This window comes from Macroventuria anomochaeta (assembly GCF_010093625.1).
Source record: "Macroventuria anomochaeta strain CBS 525.71 unplaced genomic scaffold BU25scaffold_4, whole genome shotgun sequence".
Classification (NCBI taxonomy): domain Eukaryota; kingdom Fungi; phylum Ascomycota; class Dothideomycetes; order Pleosporales; family Didymellaceae; genus Macroventuria; species Macroventuria anomochaeta.
The window spans coordinates 1,183,435-1,208,554 of record NW_022985365.1 but is presented as its reverse complement, the minus strand read 5'-3'; the positions used below and the strand labels follow the sequence as shown (position 1 = coordinate 1,208,554).

The following is a 25,120-nucleotide window of genomic DNA, read 5'->3' as shown; positions in this document are numbered from 1 at the left end:
CGCTTCTGCATTCCCCGGTCATTGTGCTTGCCATTACTCTGAACATTGTCATGGTCATAAATTAGCCAGTTTGTCGACACTAGGAGCTAGATAAATAGGTGGGTTATTCCTTAAGAGTCTCTTTGTCTGCTTCTGAGGGATCATTCTGTACGACGACCCAATCAACATCGCTACCTTTACTCGCAAAATATCGAATAAATACCCTGCCCATGGGTCTCAAACCACATGGACACCTTCAACTTTGGTCACCGCCTTGCCGTAACAATCTGCTTCTGTGCACTGCATCGCTTCTCATCAAACCATACCCATTGGTAGCAGCCACCTTGCTCGTCATTTCTACATGAAGTCCCAGCAGCATTCTCATGAACAGCATCTACGCCAGAATGGATCAATCTTGTTCATCCCCATATGAGCAGCGCCAGATCTCGAAAGGACATGAGAGGACCTTGGAGAAGTCACATCGACTTGCTCGGCGGACCCTTTGAGCACAATCACCGCGGCCACTCCATGGTCTACGGTGGTCCGCACACGATTTCTCACAATCAACGTTCACGCAACACATTGGCCTGCGATCCCCAATCTAACGATAAACCACACAGACAACTAGACCACCTGACAACTTCCACGCTACAAGTTCGCCCGCGCGCTAAGTCGGATGCTTATCCTGGCCATCGCCATCGTCCATAGTAAGTTGAGACGGCCAATGACCCTTTCGGATTCGTGACTTACAATTGTCACAGTACCTTTCTCTCCGATCCGCAGATCAAGACAACGGTTCGTCCTGTTCTGTCTTCTCATTCGCCGACATCACAATCGCCTCCAGCTGTTGAGCATTCAAAGAAGCGTCATCGCAAGCGAACTCCACCATCTGACTCGGAGTCAGAAAGGATTACTGGACATGTCCTGGCTTCTGGCAAGTTCCAGTGCTCCGACCCTGGCTGTGAGGATCTGCGCTTTGGCAGGCAGGCAGACTTCAGACGTCATTACACCAACGTACATGCGGATAAGATCATCGAGTACTTCTGTCCGGTATCAGGCTGTGAACGCTCCAGGAAGCCTTCGAAGAAGAGCAAAGGCCGCAGCTTCAATGGCAGGAAAGACAAGATGGAAGAACACCTCCAGACAGTACACCACAAATTGAACAAGAAGAGAAGAAGGTCACCCGAGACCGAGATCGAAGAAGAAGAGGAGGAGGAGGAAGACGCTGAGGAGGCAGAGCAACCGCAAGCCAAGACGCAGCGACACTTCTGACTGTAGAGGCACCTCAACCCATACGGCCAGGCCTCTGGCTCATACAGTGCCTTGTATAGAGCTATACGTTAGCGTTACAGCATCTACGTCGTTCCTCGGTGTACTGGTGATCTTCTTTGGTGCGTGACCCTCTCAGGACATGGTCGTTGGCGCATTTGGTAGTGATTTGGTTGTGCTTAGGATCGCCCTTTCGACTTGCTTCATGTACGTAGTATCAGAGTGGGAACAGAGATGGGGACCTAGAATGCGACAAGACGCTTTACCTTCGCTGTAACTATACATACCAAAATAGTATATAGCAATTACATGTTTCTGCACGTATACCGTCCCATGGATCTTGTATTCATTTTCATGGTCGCACCCAAGTCGCACCTCACAGCCTTCTTAACGATCGTTGTGACGCATCCAATCCTCTCTCATCTCGAAACCATTCTCAGCAAACCCTGGCGCCATCGTCGTGCCAACCAGCGTCCACTCTCCCAAACTCCTCACTCTCTGCCATCGATGCGCTGGGACAATGCCTTGCGGTTCTTGGCCACCGAAAATATCGTCACCAAGCAGCACTCGCTCGGTCGCAGTGCCGTTACCCCAGGACATTTCCAGCGTGAGAACAGCCCCAGCGTAGTGGTGCCTAGCAGCATTAGCACCCGTATCGTGACTGAACGCTTCAAGCACAACCACTGACTCGAAGCGTCGGAAAAGGAGAGAAGGACATCTGGTAGGAAACGGAATGTGACATACCACACTTCCACAGCATCTACCCTGTGCCAGTACGAGAAGCCGGCTTTGCCTTCAAGGAGGTAATAGATCGCGGTAGAGACGGAGCGGTTGCCATCCGTTGTGCGCGCGTCGACAAATGTTTGGCGGTAATAGCCTTTTTCGACGTTGGGCTGGAGGTTGAGAAGGCTGATGACTTCTTGTGCGGTATGACTGCTGTACAGCGAGGCGAGGGCAAGATGCGGAAGGAGGGTGATGAACAGCCGCATCGTTGAACTGAGGCAAGTATATTGCGACAGAGAGGGCAGATGTGCTGTCTCGCAGAAGTAAGTAGAAGGGTAAAGAGCTCCTAGAGCAATGGAGAAGGGGCGTTGTAAATGGGTTACAAAACCTCGGGTGGTCCCTGCAGCTTATGTGCATGAGCGGGTCGTTTGTTGACAGATCCTCGTCTTGGTGTCAAATGAAGAAGCTGCGGTTCAATTAAATTCCAGCGCCCACGAGAATACTATTCCGTTTGAATGCTGTACATCGAGGACCACTGAAGTACTTTAGTGGAGCTTCGTATCAGAAAGCAGGGTCGAAAGTGATCACTGATCTATTGCATAACCACTGTCATGGTATCATTTCAATCCGCAATGGCTCAATAACACATTACGACCGCCCAATATCAATCCTTTTCGCTCCAAGACGTACCGCACCGATGATAGACACCACCATGCAGGCTTCAACCGCCAGCAACGACGGCCAAGCCCTCGTAGATTTTCCTTTTGACCTTGAAGAACGTAGCTGCATCGCTACTCCTAGGATCAGCAAAGCTGTATGCTCCGCCATCAACCTCGATGGTTCCTGCTGCTGTTTTCCTTACTGCAACCGTGCCATTGATGACTAGCACGCCTTCGCCCCTGAACTCGGCCTCCATGCCAGAAGCTTTCATGAGCTTTCTAAGATCAGCGAGCCTCAAGTCACCCACATGGAACGGCTGAGCAACAGAGCGCACAGCAGTCGCCATATTTGTCGGTATTACGTCCAAGACTGGTGTGTCATCGCTTGCTTCCTGGCTTACAGGCACAGCAGGCGTAGCTTCAAGTCTCGCTCTCTTCTTCGCTGGAGCTTCGTCCTCCTCCTCTTTCGGGGGTGGCTCGAGACTCGCGGCCTGCAAGCGTCCAGTAATAGCAACAACACCCAGACCATGGACTTTCTGCCATCGCAGATTTTGGATCATGCTGCGCGATAGCTTGACGGACCAAGCGTTTGTGTCGACACTAGCATCGACCATTGTGCCGACTGCGGGGGTGAAAACGTCGATGTTGCTGCCCGCTTCAATGGAGGCTAGTGTCTTCCGGAGCTCTTCTGCGAGGTCTTTGGTTTCTGTCTCTTCGCCAGCGACGAAGATGAGATTGCGAGGCCTGATCAAGGGGATGAGGGTTTGAATGGTGCGGCGGTCGTGCAGGCCGGAGAAGTCGATGTAGGTGATGCGACACCTAATATCGAGCGTTTCTGACTCGATAACGACCTTTGCGGGCCCATCGACCTTGTCTGGATCATCTTCTGGTTCGCTGTCTGGCTCGGCGGGTGCGTCTGCTACACCATCCCACTTCCTCTTTTGACCAACTGCATTCTCCTTCTTTGCTGCATCACCACGTGAAGGCTCGCCGGGGACGTTATCTTCCTCTTCTGCGCGGGCGAACTCTTCGGGTCGAATGAGGTCTCCGAAGTCGTCTGCACGTCTTCGCTTGGTAATGATGGGGAACATCTTGTCAGCGCCCTTCTTGCCCTGAACTTCAAAGTCGTGTACATTCTTACGCCGGGTGAGGATGTTAACACCCATCTCGGCGTCAGTCTGGTCGACTTTGTTGCGAGCATGGCGAAGGGTAGCCGTTGTGTTGAGGGCTTTTCCTTGATGTGGATGTACCATATCTTCTGAGTCTTCTGAGCTCTCTGATGTTGTTGATGATCGGTCATCTACAACATCAGTGGTCTCCATGTTGGTAGTAGCATCTCCGCCCATGGTATGGTGCAGTTGCCGCTGTCTTGCCAGATGTTGCTGGTAGAGAGGCACTTCGTCGCCTACAAGTGCTACGGTTCGAGCAGCCCGTACAGAAGTCTGACCTAGAGAATTGACGACTGTTGTCGATGAGCCTTGCTCAGTGTATGCGTTCTGTTCGGTCCAGATTTCCCATAGATATCTTCCCAGGCCTTTCTCTTGCCCACTGAGTTCACCAACACGTTCTGTCAAAATGATCAAGTTCTTCTCATCCGATGCCAGGCTCTTGATGGCATCTTTCGAAAAGCCCCATTCCAGAGATGTGTCGCTCGCCAGTATGACACGCGGTTCCGCTTCGCCAAGCATGCGTGTTACACGTGTTTTGCGCTCCAGTAATATGATATGCCTGAAGTCGAATGGCGGCCTTGCGCCTCTGTCGTCTTTTCCACCTGTCCGGCTCTTGCCCTGTTCCTGACCGTCTGCTGCACCACCGGCTCCAAACTCCTTTACGATGCCTTCGTCCATCCATTCAACCATGCTTCGTACGTATCGCATTGTCGCACCACCTGTTCTGCTTGCCAGATACAGTTTGGCGTTCTTTAGCGGGCTATTACTGTCTGCTCTGCTAGCTTCGTTCTGCCATGTCTCTTCGAGGAGGTACGACAGCTCAAGAATGCGAGCACTAGAATCAGAGGGGATCAAAACAGACCCTCCTCTGGCGACGGTATCCCGAATCATAGACAAGAGAGCCTCGTCTCGTTGGTTGCCCTTTATGTTCGTGTGCTTGCCTGATCCCTTGCTACTGCAGATTAAAGCAGTAGGACGGCGCAGCTGCTCTAACACTTCGGATCCACCAGTTCCAGGTCCGCCTAACCAAGCAGCTCCAGATAGCACGTGTTCTCTTGCCTGGTTCCAGTCCACCGCATAGACAACTGATTCCATGCCATGCTGTATATGCCATATTGTGCCTCCCAGTGTGTGTCCTGCACTGTATGCGGTAATCGTGAGACCGTTAAGAGGTGGTGAGCTCGGCGATGCCAGCGGCTGGCGTGGCTGCGAGTACTTGAGGGGGTTTACGAGGCCGAAGTAGTTTGCAATCTCGTCGTGTGTCGGTGCCTGAAGCAGTATGTTTGGGTTGTCTCCACCTGGGAGTGCAGATGGATACGCGTATGCCGACTCGCTAAGGGCATCGGTCGAAATTATGGAGGCTGCGAGCGGCGTGGAAGCGTAGAGGTCTTGAAGAAGTGTTCGTCCTAGTGATATGACGGGTATTGTTGCGTAAACGGGTATGCGTGTGAAGGTTGGGATATTCTTGCAGCAATGCACATATGCGCCGAGATGTGCAGTAGTCGCATGAGTGAGCAGAATGAAGGAGAGCGTAGGGACATGTCTGGAGTCAACACAATCAGCTTTGTTCTTGTGTATTCATTCGTCTATATACAGCTGTACATGAGAGCCTGCACACTGAGCAGCACCTACCTTTCGATCTCTTTGAGCTTTTCAACATCGAAGCTCTCATCCCAGCCTATGTCGATAAGCACCTTCACGCCCCCATCGAACTCGAGCAGTGACTGAGATGCTGGCGACGCAGATTGCGCACCGAGCAAAGGTGTGAAATTGAACATAGTGATGGCAGTCAGCTAAACAGATGCATGCGACTGGGCTTTACGCAAACATAGCGACCTGCCGCAAGGTCGAGGTTGATACGGCGCGTTAATGGTTGCTCTGATGCATGAATGAATGGAGACGCGCCGCGGGCCATTCATTGTTCCGTTAGCGTATGCCAAGACGCCAGAGCCTCATGCAAACATTGCAACCCGAGCAAACACTTTGCGAAGGTACCTGTGAGGGAACAATATCATGACGGGCAGTCCGTTGCACCAAATCGAATCTCGATTTCGGCTCCTGTGAACGATGATACGGCCCGTAGCTACTTGAAATATGCCGTATGTCGACTGGTGGATCTTGTACAACGAGAACCACGTGATGGGATCGCTACCATTCTTCGAAAGCGGGACGACGGTACGACTTGCACATCAGTCTCTCCACCATCCTGCAGATAAACATCCTTTGTACAACGTAATCAGACCCATTACCCCTGCCTCCTGCAGTGTTCGATGTTGCCTTAGACATCAGCTAGCCAACTCTCTGCCTGAGGATATCAATCATGTCTAAGTCAACGCGCCGAAGGTTCAGAAGATCTGGAAGTTCCATACGCAAGCTGTTGTAAGGCGGCAACCTGAATTGGCCTAACATTGGCTGTTCATGTAGCTGTAGTCCTGTCGAATGGGGTTGACGAATGGGACGGCACAGATGCTCCAAGCAAACCCCGCGTCAGTGCATGCCGCTAACATATGCAAGTCACACCCGCTTCGTCTCTTTACTCCACCTTCGGCCCTCTCTCGGATGCCTGATCCCGCTCTGTATTGTACCAAAAGATCCATAAGCTGGCTAATGTAAGTCATCCTTCTTTGGTCTCCGCTGTCACTGCGCTGCAGGGTCGGATATTTCGAGAGGCTCATACATCTTAAACTTCGTCGTACACCCTCAAAAGAGATAGGAATGTTGTGCACAAATCCCTCATTCACTCATGCGTCATGACAGTCGTCAGCTGGCAGGTTACCATCCTGGGAATTATCGCGTTTCGCTGAAAACGGCATGATGGCGATAGCGCAGGGTGTCCAGCTCCACATCGTGATGAGACAATCACCCTTGGACGAGACTACCTCCGATTCATGCTAGCACGCTGATATCTTTGGGCTGATTCACCCTCGTCTGTGGTGAGATGCTTGTCAATTCTTGCGCAAGGAGCTAGCAGTGTCACACAGACAGATCTCGGCAAAGCCATATCCGATGTCATCTTGCAACTGCGATTCAAGTTGGTAGACTTTGGTGTCGAAAGTTGATCACACAACTTCAGCCGGAAGCTGTCATCGTCGGAGCTCCTCGGTACCAGCCGAGATCAGTGCGGGAACCCTCTGGGAGCCAACTTCGGGGTCGTGCTCTTTTGAGTTTGTCAGTCCGTCCGCGTTTCCACTCCGCGCACTACCAGTCTTGAAAACCCGGATCCGATGCAGCATCAAACATGTTACTTTAGAGACTTTGATCGACGGGAGATGAGGTTTGTACGCAGATGCAAGAATTTTTGCATTGCAGAGGTGCTGTTCGGTCAATTTCGCCTGGGCCAGTAAAAGATCACTGCGAATAACATTTGATGCTTTTGCTGACGGGCGCAAGCGAGCACCTCCACCATGCGGGGAGATGACCTTTCCAAGAGACTTTGGGCTGGCCGTTGCCTCGCTGAACCTACCGGGGCCAGTTCCAACTGTGAAGAGATCTGCGTGCCCTTGCCATCCTTGTAACGTGGCTGAAAGCTCGAAACGTTCAACACCGCCGACTAACCGGTCTTTGCATCTCTGTTCACATCCCATCCTTCCAGCTGCCGTGCTTGCTACCTCCTGTCAGGAGCGAGGGACGTCTGGACCTGCCATCATTTGACCGGATATTGACCGCGAGAATGATGTCGTCAGGTCACACATTATAGTGACAGGAGGAGTAACAACACTATGAGCGTCTCTCGTTGTGGGGCTGATTATCAGCTAGAAACGCCTCAAAGTCGACAGGAAGATCGTGTCCCACTAACCCTCTGCATGCGCGGCCGTAGAATATATGGCGTTAGGCTGTCGTCTTTAATTGTCACTTTCAGGGATTCCATCAAGATGAATAAACCTTGGCTGTCATTCGCGGGCTAATCAGATAATTCGATGGGCCAGCAGAGAGTTTTTCGGCGTTTCCTCTGCACTCTCCGCCGCCGTTCATCTTGGATCATCAGTTTTCCGCCCAGGGTGTGTCTGACCAACCGCATGTCGAAGCTGGCGTGGGAGGACCAGTGTGCGGCCGGTGAAAAGCGATTCATGTCTGTCAGTAAGGCCCGCGCGGCTTTACCAGCACGTTACATTTCCACGAGGGTTGACACTTCTGTATCACTCAGCTAGCGCTCACAACAGTCACTCTTTTCGAAGCCACATGCAGCTCCTGATCTCTCTGAGCAAACGTCAACACAGTTCCTTACGTGCACAGTGCGTTTGCTCCTCTGCAAGCTTCGGTCTGCTCCCTGCTTTAAGTAGACGGCGGCCCGGTGCGCTGGTTAGAGTGGAACCACTACTTCCAGGGTCATCCTCCATCGTGTGTTAGAGGCGAATTCGTCGTCGTTGCAGCGACGCTACTTTGACTCGACTACTATAACCTGTCGTCTCTTCCCGTGTCGTGCAACCTGGCCTTCAACTACGCCGGCTTACCTTTCTCGCCCATTCTGCGCCCAGCACTCTATTACCTGGATCCCAGTCGATAAAGTCGTATTACCTCCCTACTCAAGCGATTATAGCTCCCTACGATTGCGCAGCTCACTTCCTCCTTGCGTCTGCCACCATCACGAGCATTGGAGAATTGCCACATAACTAGTCCTTCAATTCGCCAACCATTGCCTACTTCAAGGTTACCATCGGATTCAATCGTCTTCCGAGAAACGCAGTTTCGCAGTTCGTTGCACCACGTCTCATTGGTTGTTGGTCCGCGCCCGCGACTCGCTAGACGCAGTCCCCGCTCTCACGCAACAAACCGCCCAATTACTCGAGGCTCCAAAACTGAACCGCGTGAGCTATCTTGCAACAATACCATTGTATCCTCGGAAAGATATTGGCCGTCCTGTTTCACTACTGGCTCAGAAGCAAGCAACATTTAGCGGTAGTAGTGCAAAGCTCCTAGGCGTTGCAAAGTCGTATACTCTGCTACACTGGATTCAGCCTTGGTGCAGTTGGTTTTGCTCTAAGCTACGAGCATACACGACGCATACAAACGACTTGTGCGTCCAATGTCGCTTAATCGCCGGCAATAGCACTCGAAGTTGCTTCTATCAGACCGAATGATCTCGACTATCTCCTTCGGCCCTTCGCCGTCAGGCGCTCACTCTCGTTTGAGCACCAGCTCGTCTCCACAGCCCTCCATGTCCTCCGCCAGCGACTCTCCCCTTACGACACCCAACTTCGATCCGAACATCTTCTCGACTTCCGATTCCCAATCAGACGGCCGACGGGATTCACGCACAAGTCCTGATGATATTATACCGAAGGTAGAGGAGGCAGAGCTCGAACTAGCAGATGTTAAAGAAGAGGCGGATGAAACTCCTATCTCCCCAACAGAGCCCGTACGAATACGACGAGCTCGTGGCCGACCCCGGATTCACCCGCCCCGCTCGCCCACAACTCTTTCGAAACAGGCCAAAGCACGGTCGAAAACAGGTTGCACAACATGTCGAAAACGAAAGAAGAAGTGTGACGAAACTAAACCTTTCTGTAAGTGTCGCCACTCAAGCAAGCAATCACCGATCTAACCAGACAAAGGCCTATCATGCCAGAAAAACAATATTCACTGCGAAGGCTACAAGCCCCTGGAGATTTGGAGAAGTGGCAAAGAAAGGGCAGCGGAAGGTTTGTCATGATTGATCCTATCGATGACAAAAGCTGACTGTAGCGCAGCACGGAAACGAAGTGAAGACATCAAGTTCGATCTTCCACCTCTGATGGAAGGTGTTGAGAGCGACCTCGACCGCTCGCTCCTGCAACACTTCGCCAACAGAGCCAGCGCCGTCCTTACCCTGCATGGTGACAAAGCAACGAATCCCTTCACCAAGATCTTGTTGCCAATGGCACTGCAGCACGAAGGCCTGATGCACTCAGTGTTGTGCCTGTCCGCTTCGCACATGTATTCGATCAACCCGTCCCAGGAATATGAGGACCGACAGGCATTCCATCGTGGCAAGGCCCTGCAGCTATTAAAACATGATCTTGAGCGCCAGAACGCCGGAGAAGGTGGAGTGATGGTCTACGAGGACTCTAATGTTGCTCAGATACTGCTTCACCTCCTGCACTCCATCTGCGATGGAAACACATCTGGCGAGTACAGGATGCATATGGTCGCCGCGAAACAAATTGCGATGAGCCAAAAGTCTGCCAACCCAGAGTTCCAGTCGCTCTTTGATGAGTTCTTCTATTACCACTGGATTGCAAGTCAGATCACCTCCATGGACGGTACTGATGTGCCAATGATGGATGACTTCAGCTTGCCTTTCAAGATCAACCCCGAGACCGCCGGCCTCATCGGTGTGTCTGATGGTCTTTTCGGCTTCATTTCCAAGATCGGCAACCTAAGGCGGCGCTTACGGTCACGCATCGACAGCAAACTTGAGCCAACCATGGATTACGAAGCGTTACTCTCTGCACATGCCATCGACTCAGGCTTGCGTGGTTGGGTCTGTCCACAAACACCTGGCACACCTCGTTACACCATCTCCATGCTCTATCGTCAGGCAACATGGGTCTATCTCTACCGTACAACGAAGAGCTCTCATCCACATCCATACATTAAGAGCGCTGTAGATGACGGCATACGATACATCAACGAGTTGCCTGCAGAAGGTTGGATCCAGAGCAACGTTCTTCTGCCACTGTTCCTCATTGGCTGCGCGGCGTTTGAGGAAGAGCAGCGCGTCGAGATCAACCGAGCGTTCTCAGGCCTGATTGCCTGCACCGGACTCGGAAACATCGGCTTCGCCAAAGAAGTCGTCGATGACATCTGGAAGCTCATGGACGCTGGAGATCAAGAGTCATGGGACTGGGAGAAGATCATCAATCAAAAAGGATGGGATTTCCTTGCTACATGAGACGGACTTACACACCATTTCGGTCTTCTTACTTCGCTTCTTCATTGTTGCATTATCACGGTTACTTCCACGGAGCAAAAAAGGAGTATCGAACACGAAGGATGTTCTTGTTTCCGGCATGCTTTTCTGGACGATGGCTGGTATCCTTCGAGGCATGATTGCGGCGCAATTTGCATTGGGCTGGCACAACGGTTCTCACCACACGGGCGGTGCACTGTGTAGGATTCTGGACGGACGAATGGGTTTTTCGTTTCTTTACCGCATTTACTTCGGTATGGTTCTGCGGCGGTTTCTTTCGCACACATAGCATTTCGATGTTTAGCGGGTCGGTTTGCATCTTCGATCTGCACAAACACATTGCATTTAGCCAGGCATATTCACACACATGGCATGGCGGTTCCCGTTGCAAGCATTATCTGTAGCTAGAGATAGCAAGCATGTTGGTTGGTACAGTCGGGTTTCACGACATGTAGCTGCGCAGATTGAAATGCAGCTAGAGTACACATCCCAACATTGAATCCCAGCGTTCTTCTTCCGCGTTCTGTTTGTGGATCGATGACGATCGACCGAGGTGTCAGGGTGAGGAGTTGGCATGCTGCACGGCGTTGTGTCTAGAGCCTCGTGTCGACATTTCGTTCTGCCACGCGGCACGGTTTCTCCTCCAATCCTGAGCTTCGACAGCCGCGAGACGTTTTGCTAAGGACCAGACTTGTCAACAATCAAATCAAATCAAATCTGGATCAAAGCCTTACCGATAGGTGATTAGATCTCCTCCCTGCTATATGTGCCCTCGTTCACAGACCACAGTATGGTCTGTTTGCCACCAAGTTATCAGATCAAATATGCTTGACAAGTCTGCTAAAGGACGTTGTGCGATCTTTGAGGGGTTGAGGATGCCATTGTGAACACTCAGAAGCGCAATGGTTGCACGATCCTGCATTTAGCCGATGGGCGAGCACTTGCAGCCTGTGAACGAGATGAAGGGTCATCCAATTCAGCGCTGTTCGTCAGGAGCCTCCGAACGCGATGCGGCCGTTGGAAGATCGCTGCTGGGTTCAGCTTCGCGGTCCGGCTTGCGTGCTCTGCGTGGGGGTAGCGTCTCCAGCTTGCACAAACTGGAGGGGCTTGCTGCTAACGTACAGGGCATGCTCCTTGGTCCTTCGTTTGCGGGCATACGCCTCGGGACACCTTCCAGAGAAACCGACATCTACACGATAAGTTCGGCGCTGCGTCAAATGCATCCTGGAAAGTAGCGTATTCGCTGTCGGGCCTTCTTTTGTCCCTATCAGTATCAGTGTCATACCCCCACGCAGCTCGGGAGCTTGGGCGATGGGTTCTAATGTTGAACAATTGTTCTCAGGGCTAAAAGTACAAGGTACATCGGTATTGCGCGGTACCTAAGGAAGACATCTTACACTTTCCCGACATGACCCGGGTGTAACTATTCTCATCTGATGCCCATCTGAATCTTCAAACAATATGAGCGCATCAACTGCCGTTGATGTGGCCTCCGGATGCTCTCAGACCACCGTCTCCACATTTCCAACCAAAAACATATCACCGGGATGTTGCCATCCTGAATCCTTCCTACCAATAACTTGATCCTATATCCGATGTCCTGACCCTTAACTCTAGATCGCACATCCTCCCCTATAATCGTCATAGTTCCGGATGACTCCGATAAGCAATGTTCCAAGACAGCAGCAGTCAGCCCCGAATACGCACACCGTTTGTGGAGGTGGCCTCGATCATGTCCGCCCTACAGCCATGAATGCCTCGTGATATACCATCGATTACGCTTTCAGCATTCCACCACTGCCCAAAAGGGCACCCTGCATGTAAGGTGAGCCCTTAAACGGAACTTAGCCCGCCAATAAGTTTACTACGCTACTGAGGCTTATGGTAACTCCAATTCGATGGTGCCTGCATAGACTCGCAATCGAAGTCGATAATGCAGGTCATAATGCGAGATCAGAGAAGAGTGATACTGTGGATTCACCGCTTGCTCTGCACTCACCGATGTCAGCAAAGCTAATGCACTGCCCACGAGGACACCTTGGTGTCGTAATTGCTTGTTAATCCGAACGGTTTTCTGATCGCCATGAGAAAGTGTAGGGTTGCTGGTTGGGCGAACTAAACACCTTGCGGACCTGCAGCTGACAGCTGCGTAAGCGATCATGGCTTGAGAGGTCATCGGTTGTGGACTGCGAGATATAGGTGTGGTGGGAAGCTTTGGGTCGAGGCCGTCTCTTCCGGATGTGTCGGTGTAGAGAATGATTTCAGATTTGATTTCAAAAGCCAGATCTAAAGCCGTGTAACCTCGAATAGGGGCTGGCTCGTGGCTTGAACGGTGTTGCGGTGAGCCGCAGGTGCCACCTTCGCCCGGAGAGGTAGTACAAGTTGATCTTGTCCTGGAGGGCGTTGCATGGCACTGAGAGGCTGGTCATGAGAGCCGAAAGTCACATGCCGAGGCATCTTTCAAAGTCTCATCCTCAAACTCTGTGCAATTCCAGTTTATGCAAATGCATGATTTCGAAATGTCAATATACGGACCAGTAGGATTGAGTATTCAGGGTCTGCGGCGATGTTCAAGATTTATACGTCCGGCATCAAGAGCCGTGGCTGGACGATCGATTAAAGATGAATGCACGGATTCCCGTCTCCATAATTGCAGAAAAGGGTTCGAAAAGGGGTGTATATTTCCGGCCTCCGTATCGTGTGATGAGCTGGAACTCTGAGCCGGCGCTGATTCGTGTCGTCACGATCAATTCTTTTAAGTAATTGGGCCGGTAGTTGAAAAGGGCAGTAGAAGATGGTTCCTCGCCTGTGAGATTGAAGAGCTAGAAGAACGTTTGACAGATGCAGGAATATGAAAAATGGAGTAAACGGGCCGCAAAAAATACGGGCGGAGGAATTGCTGCACACATGCCAAGAACCAGGCTAGGGTCTGGCTAGCCGGCGTCCCGGCGTCGCTGCAGTGGCTGCATCGCAACGACCTCTGCACAGCGAAAGCACCAACAAGTCAAGATCAAACCAGGAAACGGAAGGAGCTAAAGCCGAAGAAAGGAGATGTCATCACCTATTCCGAGGTCGCACAGCTTCACGGATCTGTGCTTCACGTTTCGCAGATTGAAGGTGCCTGAGTTGTCGTGCAACCGCCCCCAGATTCTCCAGTGCGGAGTGGAGTTGTCAGCAACCCCACAGATCTTGCGGCCAGAAGCAATTTCACGTTGCACAGGCGACATGGTCCTTTGTTTCATAGGCGGGCCGTTACAAGTGCAACGGCGGCCCGGAGTTGGGGCTTGAACACAATGGCTGGTCGCTCCCGCTCACGCAGCTCAAGATCAGTAAGTGCTGATTTCGTAGCCCAAGTGGCTGATTGATGTGTTCCTTCAGTATCATATTGAAGAGACAGTGTGAGTTGAGTGATGTTCTGGCTCTTGTGCCTCCTCGTAAAGAAGATGGTTTACTGGCTAGATACGGTGTAGCGTAGCAGGGGTGATCAACTTCGGTTGGCAAGCGATGTCCAAGACATTGTCACCGCGCATTCGAGTGAGATGACAGGCGGTGGACGTGTGGACTGCAGTTGCTCTTTTTTTTGTTTTCGCACACTCGTTATGAACACGCCACCCTGATCCCGAGCGGCATGGAGTCAACAGAAAAGAGCAGGGCAAACGTCGAGTACAGGAGCCACAAGCGAGACGCTGAGGCTGGAGTCCCTGCGAAAGAACTGGAGATCGGCGAACACGAGCAGCCGCCTCCCGAGTCGATTCACCCAATTCGGTCTCACACATCTCACGCCGACAATGCTATCTCCTTGCGCGAAGTCGAACCCGTTTCGGTGCGACTCGAGCATCTCTCTGTGTCTGTTGACGAGTCACCCAATGCGTTTGCCAAACTCTTCTCAAAGAAGAAGGCGGCAACGGACCAAAGTCACGTAAAGAACATCCTCGACGATGTCTCAGCCAACCTTCCAAGCGGAACGCTCACTGCCATTCTCGGCGGCAGTGGCAGTGGCAAGACATCCTTACTCAACCAGATGAGCGGGCGCATGAGGGGAAACCGAATCTCAACATTTGGTCGGACCTTGTTCAACGGCAGCGAAGATATCTCGAGTATCAAGAGTGCCTATGTGATACAACAAGACATCCTACTCCCGACGTTGACCGTTCAAGAGACCCTGACATACGCTGCGCAACTCCGGCTCCCGCCCTCGGTTACTCAAGCTGAAAGGAAGCAACTAGTCGAAGAAGTCATTGCAGAGTTGAGCTTGAAGGAGGCGGCAGAAACCCGGATAGGGAACCATGCGCACAAAGGCTGTAGTGGTGGTGAGAAGAGACGGACGAGCCTGGGTGTGCAGCTTTTGTCAAATCCAAGCTTGCTATGGCTGGACGAGCCTACCACTGGTCTTGATTCCGCAAGCGCCTATCAAGTTGTCAAGACGCTGCAAGATCTCGCTCGAAAGGGCAGGACAATCATCGTGACAATCCATCAGCCACGGTCTGAGATATGGAGTCTGTTCGATAATGTGATCCTACTCACAAGAGGCAGTCCAGCGTATGCAGGCAGCGCAAAGGGCTGTCTCGAATACTTCGCAAAGCTTGGCCATGAGATGCCACCTTTCACAAATCCCGCGGAACATCTCATCGATGTGGTCAGTGTCGATAACAGGAGCGGAGAAGCCGAGACTGTTACTGAAGGAAGAGTCCGAGATATCAAAGCAGCTTGGAGACAACATTGCGATAAGACGCTTAGCGAGAAGAGTGATCAAAATTATGTTGCTGCTCCTGTCGACCCCAAGTCGAAGTCATTGACACCACGACATTCCGACATGCTTCCACAGATCCGAGTGCTCACTGCGCGAACTTGGGTCGTAACGATACGAGATCCGATGGGCATGTTCGGCAGTCTTCTGGAGGCCATCAGCATGGCGATCATCACAGGTTGGATCTTTCTGCATGTCGATGGATCGCTGTCTGGTATTCGTTCTCGACAGGGTGCATTATACAATGCAGCCGCGCTCCAAGGCTATCTTATCCTACTCTTCGAGACGTACCGACTTACGGACGACATACAGCTTTTCGACGAAGAAGCGCGGCAGGGTGTGGTCAGCATCCCTGCCTTTCTCGTCTCAAGACGACTTGCTCGCTTCTTTATAGAAGATCTTCCTGTACCGCTGATCTTCTCAGTGATTTATTACTTCATGGTCGGCTTTCGTTCTGACGGCGGTGAGTTCCTTACGTTCTTCAGCGTCATTCTCCTGGAACACTACATCGCTGTGTGCTTCGCAATGGTCTGTGTAGCCGTCTCGAGGAACTTTGCAGGGGCCAGTCTTGTGGCCAATCTTGCATATACCTTGCAATCCATGGCATGCGGGTACTTTATCCAGTCAAACACCATTCCCATCTACGTACGATGGACCAAGTGGACGGCCTACGTGGTGAGTAGAGAATTTGAAGGCTTTTTCAGCGTTTCTTCAAAGCTAATCTCCATATAGTTCTACGCTTTTGGAGCTCTATGCGCCAACGAGTTCACAGGCAGTTTCTACGACTGTCCTGTTGGTGGACGTACGGACGAAGTGTGCAAAGAGTACACCGGCGAGTTCATCATGGATTCACTTGGCTTTCCGGACGACTGGGTATGGCGACCGATCCTTGCTCTGACTGGATATGTATTCGCCTTTTACGCTGGAGCAGCCGTGCTTCTGAAGTACTGGAACGCAGAGATCACCATGGCTCGCGCTCGGCCATCCAACATGGACGCATCTGCAGGCAAAGAAAAGATGAGCGAGCAGCCACCTGATGAAGTGAGAACGATCAATATCCGCCTCAAAGGCTTTGGTTTGGACATCGAGAAACGAACCTTGCGAACCCAGACTACCAAATCCATCCTCAAACCGCTCACTGCAGAGTTCCAACCAGGTTCGTTGAACGTCATAATGGGCCCATCTGGCTCAGGAAAGACGTCGTTACTCAACAGCATGGCTGACAGGCTAAAAGACGACTTCTTGACACGATACAAGACGTTCGGTACCATGACCTTCAACGGCCTTGCGCCATCCAAAGACGTTGTGCACTCAATTTGCTCGTTCGTCACTCAAGATGATGATGCTCTGCTAGCTTCCCTTACTGTCCGTGAGACACTTCGCTACGCCGCAGGCCTTCGCCTTCCAAAGTGGATGTCCAAGCAGCAGAAAGTCCAAAAGGCTGAAGAGATACTCCTCAAGATGGGTCTCAAAGATTGCGCAGATAACTTGATCGGCAACGATCTCATCAAAGGAATTAGTGGCGGTGAGAAGCGCAGAGTGACCATCGCTGTACAGATCCTCACGGAACCACGTGTCCTGCTCCTCGACGAGCCACTCTCGGGTCTCGATGCATTTACCGCACTTTCAATCATGGACGTCCTCCTTGGTCTTGCGCACGAAGGCCGCACACTCATCGTCACCATCCACCAACCCCGCTCAGACATTTTCGCCCACTTTGGCAATATCATGCTCCTCACTCGGGGAGGCCACCCCGTATTCGCAGGACCTGCGACCCAGATGCTCTCACACTTTGCCGCTCAAGGCTACGACTGCCCTCGACATGTAAATCCCGCAGACTTTGCACTGGATCTCATTACTGTAGACCTGCAACACCAAGCGCGAGAAGAAGCCAGCAGAGAGAAGGTCCGCAAGCTCATTGAAGCCTGGCATCCTGACCTCTTTCCAGCTACAAGGACGGGCTCAATTGCTACGCCTGCCGAATTGGGTAGCCTAGCGCGCGAACCTGCAAGCTTCGCAGCAGCCTACTCGATACTCATTCGTCGTGCGACAAAGAACTTCTTCCGCATGCCCGATCTGATCGTTGCCCGTATAATGCAGGTTGTCGGTCTAGGTATAGTTCTAGCACTCTTCTTCGCGCCTTTGAAGAACGACTACTTCTCTATCCAGAACCGCGTGGGTTTCCTAGTAGAAATCGCACCGCTGTACTTCGTGGGAATGCTGAACAACATCGCCACCTACCCAGTAGAGCGCGATGTGTTCTACCGAGACTACGATGATCGCATTTATGGTGTAGAGGCCTTCTTCCTGACCTACATCTCCATCACCACGCCCTTCGAGCTCATCTCCTGCTTTGTGTTCGCAGTCCTCGCCGTTCTAGCGGTCGGCTTGGAACGCAACGCCAGCACGTACTTCATCATAACGTACAACGCGTTCTGCATCACGAGCTGTGGCGAGAGTCTCGGAATTGCGTTCAATACATTGTTCTCGCATACTGGGTTCAGTGTCAACATCATGAGTGTGTTCCTGAGTGTTGCGCAGGTCATGGGTAAGCAAACCCCCCTCTTTTTCTCGGGACTCAAAGCAGTCTACTAACACCAACGCTAGGTGGCGTCCTCTCCCTCTCCATTCCCTCGTTCCTGCAAGCCTTCAACCACCTCTCTCCCGTGAAGTGGGCAATTGGCAACATGGCACCCTACACCCTCCGCAACGAGAAGTTCACGTGCGAGGGCTGGCAGAAGATCAGTGGGCAGTGTCCCATTACCACGGGTCAGCAAGTACTGGAGCTGTATAAGCTGGATAAGGACCCAGAGATGTATATCATGGCACTGGGAATTTGCGCAATCGTGTACCGGTTTCTAGCATATGTGGTGCTGAAGTGTGTCAAGGAGAGGTGGGTTGGGAGGCTGTGGAGGAAGGCGAGAGGTGGTAAGAAGAGCACACCCGCCGCTTAGTCAGTGCAAGCACGAGATGCACCTGCCCCATTGTGAAGTTCTGGGGGAAACCCCCCAAATGAACAGGATCTGTCATCAACCCTTTCGATCTCCGCATGCATTCAACAGTGGGGACTATACAAGAACCGTTCATTTCCCCCTTCTCTAGGCACTCGCAATGTCATCGTGACCTTTTTCACCAGAAGCCAAAAGTAAAAAGCATGGTCATGCCAGCGAAACGCAACGAAAAGTACCGACTAAGCGCATACATGTTGCTCTGGGCCTCGTGGGGGCGGTGCAAGGCAAACAACGAGGGAACTGGACGCGCAAGACAGCAGTACGTGTGAGCGCAAACGATGTAGCGGTGTGCACCGACATGGATACAACAGTAGAGTCTATATAGATGCCAGGAAGAGATAAGACTGCGTTCAGGACACCCAGACTGGTTCCTGGAAGGGAGGCTCTGCGTTGGTGATGGGAATGCAGGGGCCAGAAAGTGAAACGGGGGGGGAGGGGGGGCGTTCACGGGAAGATCACAGCTAGCTCCACCAAGGATACGGGGAGAAGCTTACGTCGACAATTGTTCCCTCTCCCAGACATGACCGCGCTGTCCCCCCTTTCCCGCGTATCAACTTTGGCGCCGTGAGCAATTGCACTCGGCAAACACGGTCCGCTCTATCTGCCAGTATGCTCAGCGGACCACCTCGGCTGGTCCCCTTCCTCTTCTTGGCGTTTGTGCTTGCGCTGGTCGTGTGGTACTACCATGGCGTGTCGGGCACAGGCACGTCGCTGTCGGCATGGAAGCCCGGCTCCTCGTTCTCGACAGAAAGGCCGTCGTCGCTACGCGCGGGTGTAGATCCCCTCGACTTCAGCATACCGCTGCGCTTCTCGGACGGGCAGCCTAAGCCCGCAGGCAGCAACTACACGTTCAAGATTGTGGTGCCCAAGACGACCAAGGAGGACCTGGAATGGATGCAGCAGGAGATTCCCCATGCGCCGCTGGTCATCTACGAGGTGGACAATGAGAAGGCGGAGAACAAGATCCCCAAAAACAAGGGCCGCGAGGCCATGGTACGCGGTGAAGCCGGCCCAACAACAAACAGAGGATGCTAACAAGAGCGCCAGGTGTACCTCAGCTACATCATAGACCACTATGACGACCTTCCCGACACGTCCCTCTTCATGCACGCCCACCGCCACGCCTGGCACAACAACCAGCTGATGGGCCTCGACGCTGCCCAGATAGTAAACCGGCTGAACCACGACCGCGTCGCGCGCCTCGGGTACATGAACGTACGATGCCACCACGACCCTGGCTGCCCTGACTGGATCCACATGGACCGTCCCGGCGGCGACTTCGACTTCTTCCACAAGCCGGAGGAGATCTACTGGCGCAAGAGCATCTGGGAGGAGATCCACCCCGGCGCGCCCATCCCGCCCTCCATCTCCGGTATCTGCTGCGCGCAATTCGCCGTCTCACGCGACAGGATCAGGCAGGTGCCCCTCGAGCGCTTCATCCACTACCGCAAGTGGCTGCTCACAACCGGCATGGACGACCAGTTCTCTGGCCGCATCTTCGAGTACATCTGGCACTACATCTTCACCGGCCACGAGGTCTACTGCCCCGCAATGAATACCTGCTACTGCGACGGCTACGGTATCTGCTTCGGCGGGCGCCAGAAGTTCGACGACTACGTCAAGAAGCAGGACGACCGCAACGCGAAATGGACACAACTCGAAGAGTTCAACAAGCGCGCGGACAAGGCGAAGGAGGAGGGCAAGGAACCTGATTTCACGGATGCTGAAAAGCTCACAATGGACACGCTGAGGAACACAATTGGCGATATGGACGTTGAGCTTGATAAGCTGAGGGAAGACGCGAGGAAGAGGGGTGACGATCCCAAATTAAGGGCAGAGGAGATGGAGACGTATGATTCTTCGCACATCTGGGATTATGCGCCGCATGGCGATAAGATTTGAGGATAATGTATATGACAGCTTCTATGGCAGGCATTGCGGCGGTGTGGGCGTTTAGGCGGCAGGCATGTTAGATATGTAGATCTGATGATGGCGGTTGTATATAGACTGGGGTCGCTGTCATGCAGCCTGTGTCGAACCATCAAATCCATGAAACTTGGACTCAACATCTCAATTGGCTACGGCTGAGGAAATCTGCGGCTAGTTACGAGCGCTTCCACGACCCTATTGCGTGGATCACGATGTTCGAAACGTTTGTAGTCGATTACTTGGATGATCAGCCGAGAGCCTCAGTAACGTTGGAGAGCTTCTGAGTCGATTTTCACGCCTGGATGGTACGCCGATTCGGACATGACGGAAAGGTTCAAGACGTGGTTTGCTGCGTTCCCAAATGTGAACGACTTCCGTGGCGCCCTCCACACCTACGTCGATTGTATATACAACCAGGCCGTGAACTTGTCTGCTTCGAACCTGTGGTCATTCACGAGATCAAGTACGCTTTGTACCGTGCGATGATGTAACCAGCCATCGTGTACCTTGACCGTAAGATAAAGGAGGTGCTGGCGACTATTGGTTCGTTACTATGGGCCTCGTTTCGATGGACGATGACCGGCGATTGGTCTTCTTGGACAGACTACCCAGGGGGTTCCATGAAGCGCAAGAGACGCCACTGTACGGCATTCTCGAAAACGTCGTGAATATGGCACCAACACAAACAGGCTTCGAAGAGCAAATGTACTATCGCAGCTGGGAGCCTGCCTGGCGTCGATGGGTTATCAAGTGAGTCAGTACATCATGGACAGCTGGACTTGTGGCAGCTGTCAGCGACGTTTACGAATCATCCTGACAGTAGCGGCGCCAGGACTTGAACCAATCTTGCAACGTCCGCACACACACACACACACACACACACACACAGCCGATCATACGAGAAAACCGCTGCCAGGAGCCTTGGGGACTTCCCAATGGTGAGCGTTTCGGCGATCGTGAACATTATGCCACTTCATTCCCGGTTGTTTCCGCCAAAGGAGCTACATCTGATTACCTACCATACATTGGCAATGGTAATGTCCAGGCGTGTGTCCGGTTTCCAGATCACCGACTGTCATGGCCAACGAATAGCAAAGGCCGAGCATTGTTGGAACACCGGGCTACGGCTACGCAGAAGCTCTCCAACTTGAACTCGTGTCACCACTTCTTCAACCGAAGAAAAAGGAAACCGGCAGAGCATATTGATGCACAAAAGTAGGCGGCCTAATATCAACTACTACCACAGATGACAACATGCGAGATGCCCGAAATGGCGCCTCGGTGCACTGGTCACAGCACCGACCATTAAGCATCCAGGAGGTTCAGCACACACAGGGCTACCCCGATCATGAATCGATTATAGGATCACTAAGTGAGCAGCGGAAGATCATTGGCAACGGTGTCGACCGCAAGGCGTCGTTACTGTGTGTTGCTCTACGCAATGCATTAACCCTCTCAAGGCGTATGCCAGACCCAAGCGAAGTCTTGGAGAACGAGGTCGAGCTCGTTATCGATATCGAAGAAGAGTCGAAAGAACATTTGTTGGAAGCGAGTGAACACTCAATCGTTGATGTGCCGTGAGAAGTCAATCCATCCTCATCGATGTCGTCGTCGGCTGATTCGTTCTCATCAACACGCGAAACTAGAAAGAGGTTCGATCTAGTAATATTTCTCGATGGAGCGTACGATGTTAAGATACCACCGATCGCATCACCGAAAGGACCAGCGCCCACAGAAGGCTTCTTCCCTCTCTCTGCCGGCTTTCGCCACGTTCCTGCCCTCCGCGCAGCCATTGCCTCCGATCAAGCGCCAACGAGAAGACGACGAAGACGAACAACAAGGCGTTTTGAAAGCAGGGAAGACTTGTGCTGCCCCTCTCAAACGGGCAAAGTTTGAAGAGGTCCGAAGAACAACATCGCTAGCAAGAACAATACCAAAGAGCGAGACCAAGTTCGAAGCTAGGCGAGTCTCAATGCCGCCTCTTACATGAACAATTCATACTCGGATACCGGGACCGGCGGAGTTTGCGCCAAAAGCATGGCATAAGAAGATCGGGACATCCGACAATGTGGTGGAGCTATCGTAGATACCCCAGGCAACTGCAATAAATACATCCCTTGTCAAAGCTCTATATCTCTACAAGGTATTCAAACAAAGGAACAAGTACTCGCAGCAGCATGCACATGATTTTCCAAGCGAATCTCGGCTAAATGCGATGAGAACATATAAAGCGAGCGAGGCCGCTTGTTGCATTCAGACAACACTTCCTCAACTGTTGTTTCAGATGTTACGTCAACCATTTTTTTGTTGGTCTTAGCTAATAGTGCCAAAGTTGTACTTGGATTGCTACATCCAGTTCATCCGCGTTCTAATATACGACAGAAAGGAGTCATGAAACCACTACCGCTGCTTGTATTGGAACCAGTGTGTGAGTACCTAGCGTACGCTGAGCCGAGGAGGGCCAGATTATTGGCCTTCGTACTTACGAGCAAGACTTGCAGCGCTGCGGCACAGCGAGGATGATTCTCCCGGATATCGCTCAACGCAGACAATGCGCAGCCGCTTCATCGGAGCCTGGTGCGGCTGGAAGCGCCTGCTCGACAATTCAGGGAGTCGTCGATACGTCAGGGTGTTGAGAGTTGGTGAACACCGCCGATCAGAACGAACAACGAAGACGATGAGGCTGAAGATCCGCTACGCTAGGCCTCCAGTGCACATCCTATCGTCACCTTGACGGATCAGACGATCCAGTCCTTCTCCTTGGGCCTCCTGATGACGAAGACGATCAGAAATCAATGACCGTTGCCATCTGTGAGGTTTTCGTCAACGCTGCTGTGGACGAGCGCCTCGCGCATTTGATTTTCCACGAGATGCTGGCAGCGCATGCGCCGGCGAAGGCCGGTTTGGCGCCGAAGTTGAGGAGTGTGAGACTGTAGGTGGTTGGTGCATCGGCGCTTAATGGGCAGCTCATGAGTCCGGATTTCCAGGGTGTACTCTTGGGAGGAGGTGAGTTTGTAGGTGTGATCCGAGAGAGACACATCAAAAGCGAATTTGGTATTGATGAAGTGAAGAGGAGAAGAGTGAACAATGGGGAAAGGTTGGAATGTAAGATGGATGGATTGTCTGGTAACGAGCAGTTTAGAGAGATCTGGAAGGCTCTCTGGCCGGAGACTGGGAAGGGGTGGAAGCAGGGGTGAAGGAGCTTCCCACTTGCCGGCGATGGTACCTGTGTGCAGTGAAATCTACGGTTTGGAACGCTCTCTGGGAGATGGACGATTGCTCGAGAAGAAATAGGCTCTTACATCTCTTGCTCATTATTCTCTTATACTTTTACTTCCACTCAGAGCTCCATGTCTGCTCACCCTTTCGGAAGGGTACAACCTCAACACTGACACCGTCCTTCTTCAGCACATCGACAATCTTTTCTCCACCCTTCTTCAGGACAATCCTCTCATTCTTCTCATCCTTGACCTGGTAGAACTTGCGCCCATACGCACTAAAGAACCCCTCCAAAACCTCTTGAGTAATGTCTTCTTCCTTTACCACACCCCTCTTCACCCCGTTCTCAAGAGCATCGAGAACATACCCAAGCGCATACGGCTGCGTAAACACCCCCGCAGCAACCTTATCCTCGCCCCTTTTCTTAGTGCTCGGATGAGGCGCTGAATCCGTCCCGAGGAAGAATCGGCCTTTGCTGCTCACCACTGCCTTGAGTAAAGCATCGCGATCCTCGGGAGTCTTGGCAACGGGCTTGCAGAAGCAGAATGGGTCCCCGGCCCAGTCGTCGATTATCAGGGATAAGTGGTGCGCGGTGATGGTTCCGCTAACGGACGGACCGCAGGAGTGCACCGCGTCGAGGGCGGCGGCGGTGCTGCAGTGCTCGAGAATGATGCGCAGGTTGGGGAATTTGGCGTGTAGGGATTTGAAGGTGGGCAGGAATGCGGACTCGGCGTTGAGGATGGTGATTGCCGCGTCTTTGGTAGAGGATATATGCTTGTTGGCCGGGGTGGAGGGGACTTCACCGTGGAGGTTGAGGATCATGTTTTGCTTTTCCATTTCCGCGAAGACGGGGTAGAAGGGCTCGTAGGAGAGGACGCCAGAGGAGGAGTTTGTGGTGACGCCGGCTGGGTACGATTTCACGCCAGTGATGCCTACTTTCTTTGCTTCGCGGATCACCTCGGGCGTGATGTCCTCGTGCAGGTAGAGAGACATGAGGTAGTCGACATTTGGCTCGATGGCTCGCAGGCGGTTACGGTACTCGAGGGCTGCTTTGACCGATGTGACGGGTGGGACAAGGTTGGGCTGAGATATGAGTCAATCATTGTGCGTGTGAAGTGAAAACATGAATGACTGAAACCCCGCAAGAGATTTAAGAGAACATGTGCAATGATTTGGAAGATTACGATATGTGGGTTTGGCTTACCATGACATACACTTGATTCACACCACCCTGGCGGATGGTGGGGGTGACAAGGTGCGACATCTCACCATCACGCAAGTGCACATGGGCGTCGAACGCCGCTGGCAGGTCAATCTCAGTCAAGTCTGTGAATCCCATGTTTTGCTGTTCGGGAAATGCGCAAATGAATGTGTGAGAGTTGTTGTTTGAATTTTGAGGTCGCTGCATGCGAGCGAAACCGGGAAGCAGCTAATGGTGGGGCTAACCAAGGTAGGTAATCCTGACCTTGAAGCAGAGTCTCGTAACATGGAGCAGTATAATCATGCATGTCGAGTGAGACACGAAT

At 52.3% G+C, this 25,120-nt stretch overlaps 9 protein-coding genes across 9 annotated transcripts; 5 read left to right on the top strand and 4 right to left on the bottom strand.

The window, feature by feature from the left end:
- Positions 1 to 507: 507 nt before the first annotated feature.
- Positions 508 to 1,251, top strand: BU25DRAFT_418545 (uncharacterized protein; the record flags this gene model as incomplete). Its single annotated transcript, XM_033707878.1, has 2 exons — positions 508 to 686; positions 741 to 1,251. The coding sequence occupies 2 exons, from the start codon at positions 508 to 510 to the stop codon at positions 1,249 to 1,251; spliced, it is 690 nt and encodes a 229-aa protein (XP_033565983.1).
- A 257-nt stretch (positions 1,252 to 1,508) lies between these two features.
- BU25DRAFT_407435 (uncharacterized protein) lies at positions 1,509 to 2,334 on the bottom strand. Its single transcript, XM_033705535.1, has 2 exons — positions 1,993 to 2,334; positions 1,509 to 1,882 (listed from the first exon to the last, which is right to left on the bottom strand). The coding sequence occupies exons 1-2, from the start codon at positions 2,235 to 2,237 to the stop codon at positions 1,636 to 1,638; spliced, it is 492 nt and encodes a 163-aa protein (XP_033565982.1). The 5' UTR covers positions 2,238 to 2,334; the 3' UTR covers positions 1,509 to 1,635.
- A 245-nt stretch (positions 2,335 to 2,579) lies between these two features.
- Positions 2,580 to 5,795, bottom strand: BU25DRAFT_407434 (uncharacterized protein). The gene is made up of 2 exons (XM_033705534.1): positions 5,432 to 5,795; positions 2,580 to 5,342 (listed from the first exon to the last, which is right to left on the bottom strand). The coding sequence occupies exons 1-2, from the start codon at positions 5,575 to 5,577 to the stop codon at positions 2,693 to 2,695; spliced, it is 2,796 nt and encodes a 931-aa protein (XP_033565981.1). The 5' UTR covers positions 5,578 to 5,795; the 3' UTR covers positions 2,580 to 2,692.
- An 883-nt stretch (positions 5,796 to 6,678) lies between these two features.
- BU25DRAFT_196888 (uncharacterized protein) lies at positions 6,679 to 7,550 on the bottom strand. The gene has a single exon (XM_033701058.1). It carries the CDS (start codon positions 7,381 to 7,383, stop codon positions 6,883 to 6,885), a length of 501 nt encoding a protein of 166 aa, XP_033565980.1. The 5' UTR covers positions 7,384 to 7,550; the 3' UTR covers positions 6,679 to 6,882.
- An 860-nt stretch (positions 7,551 to 8,410) lies between these two features.
- Positions 8,411 to 10,701, top strand: BU25DRAFT_196890 (uncharacterized protein). Its single transcript, XM_033701059.1, has 3 exons — positions 8,411 to 9,303; positions 9,352 to 9,438; positions 9,487 to 10,701. The coding sequence occupies exons 1-3, from the start codon at positions 8,874 to 8,876 to the stop codon at positions 10,668 to 10,670; spliced, it is 1,701 nt and encodes a 566-aa protein (XP_033565979.1). The 5' UTR covers positions 8,411 to 8,873; the 3' UTR covers positions 10,671 to 10,701.
- A 4,008-nt stretch (positions 10,702 to 14,709) lies between these two features.
- On the top strand, positions 14,710 to 18,389 carry BU25DRAFT_332922 (P-loop containing nucleoside triphosphate hydrolase protein; the record flags this gene model as incomplete). Its single annotated transcript, XM_033702463.1, has 3 exons — positions 14,710 to 16,110; positions 16,168 to 17,983; positions 18,043 to 18,389. The coding sequence occupies 3 exons, from the start codon at positions 14,710 to 14,712 to the stop codon at positions 18,387 to 18,389; spliced, it is 3,564 nt and encodes a 1,187-aa protein (XP_033565978.1).
- A 550-nt stretch (positions 18,390 to 18,939) lies between these two features.
- Positions 18,940 to 20,688, top strand: BU25DRAFT_437472 (uncharacterized protein). The gene is made up of 2 exons (XM_033709008.1): positions 18,940 to 19,439; positions 19,494 to 20,688. The coding sequence occupies exons 1-2, from the start codon at positions 19,056 to 19,058 to the stop codon at positions 20,346 to 20,348; spliced, it is 1,239 nt and encodes a 412-aa protein (XP_033565977.1). The 5' UTR covers positions 18,940 to 19,055; the 3' UTR covers positions 20,349 to 20,688.
- Positions 20,689 to 21,629: 941 nt separating this feature from the next.
- BU25DRAFT_488335 (uncharacterized protein) lies at positions 21,630 to 22,145 on the top strand (the record flags this gene model as incomplete). Its single annotated transcript, XM_033711343.1, has 1 exon — positions 21,630 to 22,145. One exon carries the CDS (start codon positions 21,630 to 21,632, stop codon positions 21,954 to 21,956), a length of 327 nt encoding a protein of 108 aa, XP_033565976.1. The 3' UTR covers positions 21,957 to 22,145.
- Positions 22,146 to 23,670: 1,525 nt separating this feature from the next.
- On the bottom strand, positions 23,671 to 24,976 carry BU25DRAFT_407427 (Dihydroorotase). The gene is made up of 2 exons (XM_033705533.1): positions 24,799 to 24,976; positions 23,671 to 24,677 (listed from the first exon to the last, which is right to left on the bottom strand). The coding sequence occupies exons 1-2, from the start codon at positions 24,931 to 24,933 to the stop codon at positions 23,706 to 23,708; spliced, it is 1,107 nt and encodes a 368-aa protein (XP_033565975.1). The 5' UTR covers positions 24,934 to 24,976; the 3' UTR covers positions 23,671 to 23,705.
- Positions 24,977 to 25,120: the final 144 nt, after the last annotated feature.

Excerpts from the sequence above, each read along its gene's own strand:
- BU25DRAFT_196888 (XM_033701058.1), bottom strand. The coding sequence starts at position 7,383 with ATGGGATGTGAACAGAGATGCAAAGACCGGTTAGTCGGCGGTGTTGAA.
- BU25DRAFT_437472 (XM_033709008.1), top strand. The coding sequence starts at position 19,056 with ATGCTCAGCGGACCACCTCGGCTGGTCCCCTTCCTCTTCTTGGCGTTT. Across the intron at positions 19,440-19,493 it reads ACAAGGGCCGCGAGGCCATG|GTGTACCTCAGCTACATCAT; the intron begins GTACGCGGTGAA and ends CAAGAGCGCCAG.
- BU25DRAFT_196890 (XM_033701059.1), top strand. The coding sequence starts at position 8,874 with ATGATCTCGACTATCTCCTTCGGCCCTTCGCCGTCAGGCGCTCACTCT. Across the intron at positions 9,304-9,351 it reads TGACGAAACTAAACCTTTCT|GCCTATCATGCCAGAAAAAC; the intron begins GTAAGTGTCGCC and ends AACCAGACAAAG. Across the intron at positions 9,439-9,486 it reads CAAAGAAAGGGCAGCGGAAG|CACGGAAACGAAGTGAAGAC; the intron begins GTTTGTCATGAT and ends ACTGTAGCGCAG.
- BU25DRAFT_407434 (XM_033705534.1), bottom strand. The coding sequence starts at position 5,577 with ATGTTCAATTTCACACCTTTGCTCGGTGCGCAATCTGCGTCGCCAGCA. Across the intron at positions 5,343-5,431 it reads AAGCTCAAAGAGATCGAAAG|ACATGTCCCTACGCTCTCCT; the intron begins GTAGGTGCTGCT and ends TGTTGACTCCAG.
- BU25DRAFT_407435 (XM_033705535.1), bottom strand. The coding sequence starts at position 2,237 with ATGCGGCTGTTCATCACCCTCCTTCCGCATCTTGCCCTCGCCTCGCTG. Across the intron at positions 1,883-1,992 it reads GTAGATGCTGTGGAAGTGTG|GCACCACTACGCTGGGGCTG; the intron begins GTATGTCACATT and ends TAATGCTGCTAG.
- BU25DRAFT_407427 (XM_033705533.1), bottom strand. The coding sequence starts at position 24,933 with ATGGGATTCACAGACTTGACTGAGATTGACCTGCCAGCGGCGTTCGAC. Across the intron at positions 24,678-24,798 it reads TGAATCAAGTGTATGTCATG|CCCAACCTTGTCCCACCCGT; the intron begins GTAAGCCAAACC and ends CTCATATCTCAG.